We start from the raw sequence: 14,322 nt of genomic DNA on the forward strand, positions 1-14,322 counted from the left end.
CTACTCCAAGCTTCCGTAGGTGGGTCAAAAATACCCTGCATTAATTTCCTATGGAATTTCATCGGAACCTGTCAGGAATATATATTTTGTGGACCATTATATATAGATAATAATAAGTAGTCAATGTTAAAATGTGATGTAATGTGTATAAAAAATTATTAGGAATTCATTTCATACTAATTCATATGTATTTATGAATGTATGTATTATATAAGACAACATGTGTGGAAAAAATGAAGTGAATATATAGAGAAATATTACATTATATTACCTTTATGGATAGTGGGGAAGAGGTAGGATTCACTTCTTTCTGCTCCTTTTCAGGCATGTGTATTAGTTTGTTTATAAGAGGGTTTTTTAAAAATTGATATCACTGTATTATGCTTCATTTCATTAGTTATTTTTGTAATTTTTTGTTTGTTTTTTAAATTTCTTTTATTTATATTTTTATTTTTTGAAACAAACATTCAATCAGTCACTTTCTGATCCACCTTTAACCTGCTGTAAACTCACTGTAAATGTTTTTAACCTGATATGGTGGTCTAATGTTCTCTTCTCTCTCTCTCTCTCTCTCTCTCTCTCTCTCTCTATCTATCTATCTATCTATCTATCTATCTATCTATCTATCTATCTATCTATCTATCTATCTATCTATCTATCTATCCATCTATCCATCTATCCATCTATCCATCTATCCATCTAACTATCTACCTACCTACCTACCTACCTACCTACCTACCTATCTCGCTCTCTCTCGCTCTCGTTCAGGACTTGGAGCTTCTGGACTCGGTCCTGCATTCGAAGGCCCAGGGCGCTGAGGAGGCCTGGGAGAGCCGCAGCGGTAGCAGTGGCGTCAACCCGGCTGGCTCGCGCTCCTTCTGCGGTCTGAGCCGGCAGGAACGCAGCAGGCAGCTGTGGGACGACATGAGCACCGCCGAGGAAGACTCCAGCAAACTGAACGCCCTGCAGCTCCGCCTGGACGAGTCCCAGAAAGTCCTGCTGAAAGAGAGAGAGTAAGAGAGGCACACCATCTGGGTTGTAGGAAAGATGCATTACAACAGGTGTAGCAGTTACCCCACAAAAACTGTTTTGTTATTCAGTCAATCAATCTTTACTAAGGGGGGGATTTTGTTTGCAGCCAATTGAGACAAAGTACCTAAAGACATAATTTATACCTTCCTTCCAGGGAAGAATCTGCTAGTGAGCCAGCCTACCTGCATTATATAACACCTAAAGTCTAAAACATTGCTATATTGTAGTTAAGAAAAAGTCAAGCTAGAGTTCAACCAGCCTGTGGATGATTTATTGATTCAGTGATTGCAGTCCACCAGTCAGTCACAAAGCCTATGCTGGTACTGTAGATCATCTGACATTCAAAAAAAAAAGAAACAAATTTGTTGGCCCCCCTCCTTATTGCAACTGCTACTCAATTCACATGGGACTTGATTGACATGTATGAGCGGCCAGTCAGTCAAACCCAGAATGCAAAATGGAAATAAATAGTCTAGTACAGAGACAGAGAGAGATTTTTTTTACAGGAGGGGAGTAACATTATTATAGCCATATATATATATAATATATATATATATATATGGCTATAATAATGTTTTTCCACTTTTTGCTGTATATCATATTATGATATACAGCAAAAAGTGGAAAAATCACCATTCCTCCCCATACCCCTAGTTTCCCTTCCATCAACCTTCTAATCCCGGCAGTGTACAAAATGAACAAGAAAAAAGAAAAATACACAGACACACTCCCAACCCAACTCCTCTACTACCCCGAAATCCCAAGGCCATCACAAACTTCATCATAACTCAATACTGCACTGACACAATGTGAGACTGTTTATATAACTCATATGCGATTCTGCTCTGGTAACTAAGCTCACTGTTTTTTTCTGTGAAGAACACAGAATGGGCGTTTGGTGTTATTTCATGCCTTACTACCAGCTCTGCAAGTAATATAATTGCAGATTATTTTCCATAGAGATTGTTTTGTATATTTTGTTTTATTTTATGTTTATTTTTTGTCACTTTCATTTTTTGTCACTTTCATCATTATGCATCACTACTGTCGTGTCAATTTTAACTTCTCCCTTGGAGGATCAATAAAGATACCTACCTGCCTATCCACCTACTCACCTACCTCCCTCCTACTCACTAACCTACCTACTCACCTACCTAGCCACCTACCTACCTACTCACCTACCTAGCCAACTACCTACCTACTCACCTACCTAGCCACCTACCTAGCCAACTACCTACCTACTCACCTACCTACCCACCTACCTACCTACTCACCTACCTACCTCCCTACTCACCTACCCACCTACCCACCTACCGGCCTTCCTACCTACTCACCCCCCTATTTACCTACCTACCTATCCATCTACCCACCTACCTACCCACCTAGCTACCTACCTACTCTCCAACCTATTTACCTACCTACCCACCTATCTATTCACCTACCCACCTACAGTACCTACCTACCCACCAACCTATTTACCTACCTACCTACCTACCTACCTACCTACCTACCTACTCACCTACCCATCTACCTACCTACCTACCTACTCACCTACCCATCTACCTACCTACTTACCTACCTACCTACCCACTCACCTACCCATCTACCTACTCACCAACTTATTACCCACCACTACTCACCTACCTACATACCCACCTATTTTCCATAGAGATTGTTTTGTATATTTTGTTTTATTTTATGTTTATTTATACTTTCATCAGTATGCAGCTACTGTTGTGTCAATTTGAACTTCTCCCTTGGAGGATCAATAAAGATACCTACCTACCTATCCACCTACTTACCCACCTACCTACCTACTCACCTCCCGACCTACTCACCTACCTACTCACCAACCTACCTACTCACCTACCCACCTATCTACCTACCTACCTACCTACCTACCTACTCACCAACCTACCTACCTACCCTACCTACCTACCTACCTACTCACCAACCTACCTACCTACTCACCTACTCACCTACCCACCTACCGGCCTTCCTACCTACTCACCAACCTATTTACCTACCTACCTATCCACCTACCCACCTACCTACTCACCAACCTATTTACCTACCTACCTACCCACCAACCTATTACCTACCTACCCACCTAGCTACCAACCTACTCACCAACCTACCTACCCACCTACCCACCAACCTATTTACCTACCTACCTATCCACTAACCTATTACCTACCTACCCACCTAGCTACCTACTTACTCACCTACCTATTTACCTACCTACCTACCTACCCACCAACCTATTACCTACCTACTCACCTACCTACCTACCCACCTACTCACCTACCTACCTACCAACTCACCAACCTATTTACCTACCTACCTACTCACCAACCTACCTACCTACCAACCAACCAACCAAACTCTCTTTTCATTTCTTTTGTTTGGGATTTATCTTTTTTGGTTTGTAGATCATTCATAGCTGGTCAAAATTAAAAGTAGCTCATATGCCAAAACAGTCTGGGCACCCCTGATTTACACCTTTTAGTCCTTACTTACAGCTGCGACCCTGAAATGATGAGCGGAAGCCAGCAAAGTGCTAAAATATGCGTCTTATGGCTGAAATGTTAGACTTGATAGTTATGTTGTGGTTTGGAAAAGAGCTGATTAGATTTAGTTCTAACTGAAGCCAGACCTTGTCACACTCAGTGCTAACTCATTCCATTCTCTGCTGTGAAATACACTCATTTGTTTTCATGGATGTCTGCTCACTCGTTAATTTTTAAGAAAAAAGCTCAAACAGTTTGAAGTATAGTATGCTGGAATCATGACGCTGATAACATTTCATTAGAGATTTCCCGGATAGAAGCGAACAGGCTTATATTATAGACGGTATAATGTGAAATATCCATTTTGAAGGCATTTGCTGACTCCGATAATAACCCACTCAAGCAGTAGAGCAGCTTGATGTATTAAATTCACTAATGTGTGCTGTGTCTTCCTGTTATCCCCCCCCCAGAGACAAGCTGGCTCTGAGCAGGAGCATCGAGAGGCTGGAGGCTGAACTCAGTCAGTGGAAACTTAAATATGAGGAGCTCAGCAAGAGCAAACAGGAAGCCTTTAAACAGGTGAGAGACATCTGTGTGGTCACTTCTACTTCCTGTCCTGGCAAGATGTTTGTCTGTCAACTTCTCCTCTACAAACGGTATTAGCTGGTAGTGTTTGATCAAATAAAGCAAATGATAAACTTTCTGTACTTCAATATTGTCAGTGAAGGATTGGCCTTTCAGTTTACACAGATGTCAGACTGCTGTTGTCAAATGTTGGCTCTGGCCTTGATTTGCTTCAACTACAGACTGAAATGAAACAACTATTGGATGGATTGCTATCAAACTGTGTACAGACATTCATGGACTCCAGACACTGTATCCTACTGACTTCAGTGGTCCCCTGACTCCTCTGGCGCCACCATTAAGGTCCACATTTTGGTTTTGAGTGTCAAGAACTATTGGATGGATTGCAGACATATTGGATTGGACAGACATTCGTATTGTAGGCAGGAGCTGCTAGCCTCCAGCAGAGACTACACACCCCCAGATTTGTATAATGTATCATGTATGCATGACTGTGTATAGTACAAGCTTCCAGATCAACAGAAGACTTGGCAGAGGCACGATAAGAGACAAAAACATGGAAAGCAGTGACATTAATGAGAGAAATCTTAGACCTAGACCATTTAGAGTCAATAAAATAGACTTATCATACAGTAACATTATAATCAACATCATCATGTCTATATATGGACTTGTCATATGATACATGGACATGAGCTTGATAATTTTTTGACCTCAGTATCACCACACTTCACATTAGCAGCTAAGAGTCTATTCATGTCACATTGGCTAAACAAGTAGTGTCCTCCATTCCTCACTGTGTGCAGATTAAAGGTAAATAACTCTGTCCCCAACCATAATGACAGTCTGTGTTTTTACACAAGTGTAGCATCCACTCTACAATCCTACCCCCCACCCCACTTACATTATTATACTATTATATTATCATTATATCAGTGGTATAAAATGATCTTCAAATGACAATAATATCGTTTATCGTGATTATTTCTGAGACAATATATCGTCCAACAAAAGTAGTTATTGTGACAAGTCAAGGAAATCCCATCCAACACAAATACACATTACACAAGATATCATAGAAAACTATTATGTAGAGCAGAGCTACTCAGCTGTGAAGAGTAGAGTCTCAGTGATTAGTCAATTAATCAATTAGTAGATACTAATACAACTATTTTGATACTCGTTAATTCATTATTGTAAATGCAAAAAATGTATTTGGTTTCAGTCTCATAAGTGTTAGGATTTGCTGTTTTTCTCCATCATATAGGATAGTAATACTTTTTTTTAAAGTTTTGGACTAGGTTAGACTACATTGTAAAGTTTAAAAAAGGTTCTCATCCAAAAACACAACTCAGAAGAAGTCAGTAGACATAAAAGTTATTTCACTAAAAAAAAAAAAAAAAAATCCTATAATATCACCTAAACCACATTTTAAAAATGTATTTTCTCCTCAGGAAAATTCTATCATTTTGTATGAGACAGTATATTAATAAGACAATTATCAATATACAATAGACTAATATATAAAAAGCACTTTGAGTGCTACAAATATTTCACTATAGCCTGGTTCCACATATAAATCAATCATACAAAACTACTACTTTAGTATTCCAATTAAAAAATTTAACAGCAGAGGTAGATATAAAAAGATAGTATATAGTTATATTATTACACAGATCAGAAAGCAATTAGCAATAACGTATAAAACTATAAAAGGTTGCTGTGATATTTGATGTTTAGCTTTCATTAATTATAATAAGATAAAAACACATACTATTAATAATATATATCAGTACACTTTTACATTCCCTGGATACTAGTTAACAGTGTGCAGAGGTATGAGCACACACAACTGCAACATTGCTGTTTCGTCGGTTTTACACCACTGGGGGGCAGTCCAGACCTGCAGAGGAGAGGGGAGGGGAGGAAGGACACAATAAGCACAGGGTCTCATGGAGGGGCTCACTAAACCAGTTTGGTAAAAGCAGTGAATGTAAAGAAAGCAGTGGGGGGGGGGGGGGGGGGGAGAGACATGTGGATGGTGATGATGGCTGTTTTGAAAGATAAGCAAGGGTAGAAGAGATGGAGATGAAAGCAGGATATGGTAAAGTGCTGAAAAGGTGGAGAGGAGGCAGGCGTAGACACAAGCAGCAGAGATGAAATGATGAGATAAGTACATGGAGGGATGAAAAGGATCGATAAAGGAGATTGGGTCATCCTTATCTACACGCTTGATGTCCCAGATACTCACAGATCACAGGAGATGCTTACTTCTAGCTTTTAAGACAGATTCTAGTACAAATCTATAGATACCACTAAATGTCAAACAATTACATTGTGAGTGGTGAAATGCTTTATTGTAGTTTCATTTTCCTGAAAAAAAAAATGTTGTGTTTCTGAAGAGAACACTGAAGTCTAATGTATCACAACTTTGGTTGAATGCAACTTTGACATGTCAGTACTAAGTACTTCTGTTTTCCAATGCAGGTGATTTATATTCAGAATATGCTATGTGAAAATGTGCACTATTTTATTAAGGCTTTTAAAGAAGTATATTCAAAGTTAACGGTCCAACACAGGAAAATGTCTGAGGCTCTGACAACATTGTACCAGTCATGCTATAGACATGTTAGCATCTCTGTGTAGCTGTCTTCACAAACAGCGGTGCTTTGAGCTAAATATTAACATCAGCATACACGCTACATTGACCATGCTAGTGTGTTGATTTTTAGATGGGATACTTTTGACTTAAAACAGCAATAACCATGGCTTAAAATTGGAGCCAGTGTTGAAGTACCTTAAGTGCTGCTAGCTGCTCCAACTAACTCCTATTCAAAAAGCCTCAACTTCTCTCTAGAAACGCTAACACTAAGCAGTCTACTGTTGTCGCAATATTTCACTAAGTTTAAATGTTACTTTCTTATGATACCTGCTTCAGTTAGCATAATTTAGTAAAAGTAGATAACGTTAGCTGAAGTTCTACGCTCTGTTTCCAGTCAGCTTTGGCCTGAAGAAGTGGCGTGTGTTCACTGTTACTATATTCACCCATATTAGCATGCTAATATTTGCTAACAGACACTAAGGGCCCCATCTTGCGGTCGGCGCACAGCGGATGGCGCGTGGCGCATGTGTCTTTGTTAGTTTCCCCCGGCGCAGTTGTCATTTTCTCGCCTTGGGCCCACGTTGTCTAAATAGTAAATGCACGTGCACCAGTCTGTGCGCTTATGGGCATGTTGGTCTCAAAATGAGGTGTGGTCAGGCGCATTGGTGGCGTGTTGCTATTTTGGGGCAGAGGAAAGCGATTGCGCTACTGACCAAAAAAAAACAGGTTTTAAAGTCACTGGAGCATATGTTACTGTTATTTAAGGGGCGCATTATCAAGAGTCCAATATGCTCCTATATAGGCGGGTATATAGGCGCAGACACTGTGCTTGTTACCACATGGACGCACAGCAGCACACAAACATGCAAAACATTACAAATAAAAGGACCACAATGTGAATTCGTATTATGATGTACATCAACATATTAAAAATACAAGTCATAATATTTATCAGATTTAATTAATTGTAAAAAATGGAGAGCGCCGCTGTGGACAGTCCTAACAACCTATGAAAGTCTGTAGCCTCTGAGATGTTGCACAGAGCGCAGTGCCATTACACACAGCTGATCACTGTTTATTAAATCAGCTGATGACACCAGGCTGCTGCAGTATAACCACACACACCTCTACACTCATCAGACTGGTTAGTTGTATCTCCATATTCTTCCTTTATATGAATTAAATGTGAGGTTAGCAGCTCATCAGCCAACTTTCCTTTCAGCAAAAGTAACTCATGTTATATTATTGAAACACATTGCTGTGTAAATGCACTGTTATAATAGCAATCCGCTAATGTGACAGCGCTCCTGGATATTAAAGGGAATGGGAGATGACACTCTGATTGGTTTACCGCTTGTTACGCCCAAAACACACCTATGATTAATGAAGGGACTTAAGTCCGTCCCTTATAGACCATGCACCTGGCGCAGTGACTATTTTCCCGCCGTTAAAATAAAAAAAGTGGATTTGGATACGCCCCAAAGGTACTTGTGCCACGCGCTTTATGCCATGTGCTATAGATCGTTAAAATAGGGCCCTTAACACTAAATGCCGCACATGGTGATGAGAACATTATAAGACAAGAATGAAGAGTGGAACACACACAAGCAGATTCAGTTGTTATGGTTTAATACTTATTTTATATTAATTTTGCTGCTTTAACAGTAAAGGGTAATAGCTACCCAGCTCTTTTTAATAACCATGGTTTTTCCTAACACCGTCCAGCTTAACCTGCTAAAAGAAATGCACCAGGACGAACTAGGCCGCATATCTGAAGACCTGGAGGATGAGCTGGGAGCCCGGACCAGTATGGACAAGAAGCTAGCTGAACTACGAGCTGAGGTGAGAAAAACAGGACTGTGAGGTTTTATTGATGAGCATTGCATGATACAGTGGGGTCCAGAGTGGGTTTCACAAGTCAAACAGACTGCCTAATAGAGTCAGAACATAGAAGAACATATAATCAACAACAACATGAACATTACTGAGATTGTAGTTTTGAGGCTTTGAGAAAACATCCCTCAGATAAACTCTTACATGCATGTTTACATAGAAGGAGGACTGTGGATTTATTCCTCCATCACTTCCATTGTAAGTGCATTATGAAGGGATCTTCTAATGGTCAGTATGAACAGGAGGAATGATTACAGCAAGAAAAAACACTTAGTGTGAGTTAATGGCATTGACCATGAACCACAGTGACCCCAGTTTGAGTCTTTCCTGTCATCTTTCTACTATATATTATACCCACCTAAAATAAACCAGTTCAGTTTCCTTTCCTCTCTCTCTTCCTGCCCTCTGTGTTGGTGTCAGATGGAAAGGTTGCAGGTGGAGAACGCTGCAGAGTGGGGTCGCAGGGAGCGTTTGGAGACAGAGAAGCTGGCGCTGGAGAGGGACAACAAGAAGCTGAGGGCTCAGGCTGAAGATCTGGAGGAGCAACTGGCCAAGAAACGCCGGCAGGCTGCCTCTGCACTCGACTCTGACCTCAAGGCCATCCAGACCGAGCTGTTTGAGAGAAACAAGGTTTTTTAAACATTTTTTTTTTTTTTTAACCACGCTTAAGCTCAGGTTCAGGAGTGCAGGAGCTGAGTTTAAAGGAAAATTTCAGTTTATTACAGTCCAGGATAAAGTAAGTAACCTAAAAATTCAATTTAGCGTAATGCTCCTTTAAATTCCAAGCAGCACTAAAGTAGTACCGCTTACATGCTACACCAAAGTATGCACGCTTTATACTATATGTTAGACGTTTGTGCTTTGACCTTGTCTTTCCAGTCAGCAAAGTGTGTGTGTGTGTGTGTGTGTGTGTGTGTGTGTGTGTGTGTTTGAGAAAAGAGAATGAGAGTGATTGATTGTGTTTTGTGCATAGTGTTGAAACCATGGTATTGATCTGGACAGAGAATGAGAAACAGGGCAAGCGATTAAGACACTGCATGCACACAAACGCGGGCACACACACACACACACACACATATACACACACACACACACACACACACGCACATAGAGTTGATTGATAGTGGAATCATCTTCAACCACAGCCAGGGCTTTGGGCATCACTACTACTGCACAGATTGATGTCCACTGTCATACTGCAACACTCTCATGTGTACACACACGAACACACACACGCATACACAACACCCAGGAGGTGTAATAGGGGGGAGAGTAAGACTAGAAGTTTATATTTTGTGTGGACTGTGAGTGTGTGTGTGTGTGTGTGTGTGTGTGTGTGTGTGTGTGTTTTGTCATTTGTGATCTATCTTTTAGAGGTGTGATAGATGAAAGGTATCAAAGGCAGAGTCATAGAACAGTTATCGTGTGTGTGTGTGTGTGTGTGTGTGTGTGTACGTGTACGTGTACGTGTACGTGTGGCATATATGACACCAGGGTCCTCTGTGTCTTGAGTTTGACTGCTAAGGCAAAACACACACACACACACACACACACACACACACACACTACCTGTATAACCTCTCTCATTTCTGTGTGCTTGTGTCTAACTGTTGGTGTTGCAGTCTGATGCATGGACATCACTAGTGTTATATTACAGGTTAAAGCATAGTAAACAGTCCAAATCTCACCAATGGTTAAAGACTGGGCAGGCAGAATGATAACACAGTGAGCAGTGAAATAGTTTGGGCTCACTGTTTAAGACAGGTCGACACATCTGGATGGAGCCTGCTGTTCATTGGCTATGACAGAAATTGAGGTGGTTTAGGTATTTGATTAACATTCCTCTCTCTTGACGTGTTTTCTAGTAAGTCCAACAGGTAGCGGACTCTGGAGTAGATCCACAATACACTGGAGGGATTTAATGTCTCATCATCAGCTGGTGTGGGACAGAGACATCTGGGATATCTGAATCCAGATTTGCATTTTGTTCCCTCTATATGACCTTAACACATTTAAATGAGGATCTTCATAAATGTATGCAAAATAAATGGGTAAAAAAAACAAATTCCTTCAAAAATAATCATGATGTTTGATATTATTTAAATTATTTAAATTTCTTCTATTATGGGTAATTTTCCAAATAAAGTCTGGTGAAGTGAGCACCTCAGGAAAGCATCATAACTGAGGGAAATAGCCAAAAATTACATAAATAAGACAAGTTGTAATAATCAGTAATGATCCTTTAAAGCACTTAAAACTGTGACTTTAATCAAGGAAGATACACAGGCTCAACTACTGCCTGCCAGTTATTATCAAAATTCACAAGAACAACTACATAGCTTGAAGTCATTGTGTCTCCAGATGCACCTCAAACACATCCATATCTTTTCATCTCAGGGAACACTGTGGTACCTGCGTCATCTCACCTCCACCTCATCACCAACACAACAGGTGATAAGTGTGATAAGTTTTACATCTCCTGTAATTGGTGTAGTTATTCTAGCTGGGGTAAATCCTCGGGGTATAAATTAGCGAGGGTGTTACTCAGCTTGTTATAAAATCACAGTTACAGGCTGTCTTTGAATATTGTTAACATGTTTTTACTGCAGCACATTTCACATTGTCTTATATGAGCTGCTGACTGTTAATCATAGAAAAGCCTGGAAATACCTGGAGATTTAATAAGGTGTTAGAAATCCTCTGTGGCCACCAGGTGGGGTTGTTTGCCTAAAATGCACCTCGCTCAATATACAATGTTTTGAAGTGGCTACATCTTTCTGTAGGCTGGAGTTTGATGTGAAGTTTTTATGGGGGGAGGGGGGGGAATCAAAATGAAGGTAAAATATGAATGCTTATGTTAAATATGTTTTCTAATGGCTGTTAAAACATCTGTTGGCTTCTAGGTGGTACATCTGTGATAACTGGGAGCATAACTAGTGTAAAGCTAAGCTGTGGTCCAATTTATCTCTCTTTCTTCTGACTATAATAGAATAAACATAAACCTATCACACTGATGTCTGCTGGGTTTTATCCTCAGCCTGGACATGACTCGTTTAGTTTATTTCGGTCATTGAACTCAAATACACATGTATAAATAAAGTAAATAATCACATGTTCATGTTCTTCATCTCCCTTAGAAACAGTGACAAACCAAAAAGAAAGAATAAAGCAGTTTCTGACTGAAAAGCTGTAGACTGAAGCATTTGTTTATAACACCACCCTTTTTTACGTTAGTCTGTTGATTAAATCCCAATGTATATAACAAACACAACACATTTATAATAATAGGCTATATACACAATGTACATATAATAATACAGTGAAAATATACACATATAAACACATATTTCCTTATATGCATGCAAACGACCAAGTAGGGATGCACCGATTGTGAACTTTTTGGCCAGCACCAATTTTTAAAATAAAACGACTTTGGCCGATAACTGATTTATACTGATACCATTTTTTATTTAATTTTTTTGTTTTGTTTTGTTTTTGGATGATGTTATTATGTTTAGTTGTTATTTATTCTACAGGGAAACAAAGAAATCGTAAGAAAAAAAAACACAAGCCCATCATTACACTGCTTTTAAATGAGCACAAATTCATGAAACAATCTTTATTGTTGCTACTACTGTCTGAGTCCGACCATCCGACCACAAATAACAAGAACATCAGCCACTGACATTGGAAATAGTATCTTATGTACTGATAGGCCAATGTTATCAACAAGGGGAATATGGACCGATGCCGATATTTGGCCGATATATCGTTGCATAGTTCCAAAGTTCTTATACATAACATAATCCATTACAAAATGCCTCACTTTTATACTTGTTAATCATATTATGTTGAATTTTTTTTTTTTAAATCTATGTAGTGTAATTTTCAATTATTTTTCCACACATTGACTCCTTTAACTGATGAAATTCATGCTACTCTTTGTTTCTGTAAACATGCAAATTCCTAATTCCTATAAATTCTTAATGACTCACTAACAGGCTTCATAATAATAATAATGAATACATTAATAATGACTCATGTTATACTATGTACAGGCAGCCTATGTAGATATGCTCAAATGAAGGTTATGCAGTATGGAATCTTCTATTACATCTCATGTGGGGGTGTGCTGCAGCATTCAGAGCCTGTTCAATCTTTGACAGGATGCATTGACTCAGACAAGAATATAGAATAGCTGTAATCTGATGCCTGTGTAATAAAGCATGGATTACACTTACTGAGAGCTTTGCAGATAAAAAAAAATCTGATTTTGGAGGAAATGTTAGAAATGAGGAAATAAATGTGAAGAAATCTGTATTAACTCATCCTGGGATAATAAACGGAGATTGTAAAAATTATGTATAGATAGATATGCAGCGTCTACTGCATCCTACTGTGTGTGTGTGTGTGTGTGTGCTTAAATAGCTTTATTAGCAGCAGGTTGGGTGGCATGGCCATGCACTGCAACTAAGTGTGTAAGTGTTTGTCAATGTAAGTGGTACCCATTACCACCTGTCCCACAGGGTTATTTATGAAGCTCTCAGGTTTATTTAATGCTGCAATGCACACACGTGTCTGGTCACACACACACACACACACACACACACACACACACACACACACATACACACATATAGAGGGCAGGCGTTCATACCGAAATGAATCAAAGGAAGAGAGAGAGAATAATTATTGCAGACATAATGTTTGAGCAGAAACGGCAGCAACAGGGTGAATTAGCTCCCAGCCTCAGAGGTGGGAGGATGAGTGTGGTGAAGATGAAAGAGGGAGAGAGGGGCAAGGCAGCGAGAGGGGGGATGAAGAGAGAAGGAAAAAAGATGAAGAAAGACACTACAAGAAACAGGGGAGAGAGGTGCTGAGGCAGAGGAAACCACAAGTTACTGAGAAAACACCAACAGAACAAATTGGAGCACATAGTTCAGATCATATACTGTTCTAATGTTGTGTTTTATTCTTCTTATTTATCTCATGCACATCTGAGGAACATAAGCTGCTTGTGATGTCTTGTGCTGACTGTAACTGTAACTTTTTCAGTGTGTGTGTTCTACTTTATTACTCTCTGTCTCAACTAAAGAAGAAACCCCTGATGTTCCAAGAAAAATCCATAAGTCTTATCTCAGCAGCACCAGTGAGACTGTTTTTCTTTGATATAGTTTCACTGGTAGGAAATCAGCTCATTTAGACAGAAGACAAAAAATGGAATCAGTGTTTGAATGAGTGTGTGTAAAGCACAGGGGCTATGCTATGCTGTAGCCAGATGTTGTTATTACCAAGGCCATTTGAATCACTGTGTGTCAGTGTAAGTTCTTTGTTTGTCAGTGAGCCTTTAGTTCATAAAGTTTCTGTAATGTAACCTAAAGGCAGCCTGGAATGGATATAAATAAGATTTAATTAAGATTATTAAACTAATGTTTGATTTGGACTGGTAGGAATATGTCGCTGCCAATCATCTTCATATCCTCACATTATTCAAGACGACAAACAGTGCTTCCCGCTAGCCTATTGGTTAAAATGCAACCCACATATAAGCACATTGTTCACTGCAATTCCAAGCAGTGGAGCTGTTGCTGTATGTTATTTCCCCCGTCTCATTTCACTAATGTCATGATAATAAGGACGTACAGAAAGAAAAAAATGAAATGTTTCATATATCTTGGAGCTGATATTATATATGCAAAC

The 14,322-nt window shown here is 39.4% G+C and overlaps 1 protein-coding gene across 1 annotated transcript in view; it reads left to right on the forward strand.

Moving 5' to 3' along the window:
* Positions 1-14,322, forward strand: part of ccdc102a (coiled-coil domain containing 102A) — a 43,109-nt gene that overhangs the window by 9,836 nt on the left and 18,951 nt on the right. Inside the window, exons 3-6 of the mRNA XM_053337921.1 lie at positions 769-1,013; positions 4,013-4,121; positions 8,455-8,571; positions 9,043-9,252. Coding sequence (XP_053193896.1) covers positions 769-1,013; positions 4,013-4,121; positions 8,455-8,571; positions 9,043-9,252 — 681 coding nt within the window. The remainder of the gene's footprint in view (positions 1-768; positions 1,014-4,012; positions 4,122-8,454; positions 8,572-9,042; positions 9,253-14,322) is intronic.

Source organism: Scomber japonicus, chromosome 1, assembly GCF_027409825.1.
Source record: "Scomber japonicus isolate fScoJap1 chromosome 1, fScoJap1.pri, whole genome shotgun sequence".
NCBI classification, from domain to species: Eukaryota; Metazoa; Chordata; class Actinopteri; order Scombriformes; family Scombridae; genus Scomber; species Scomber japonicus.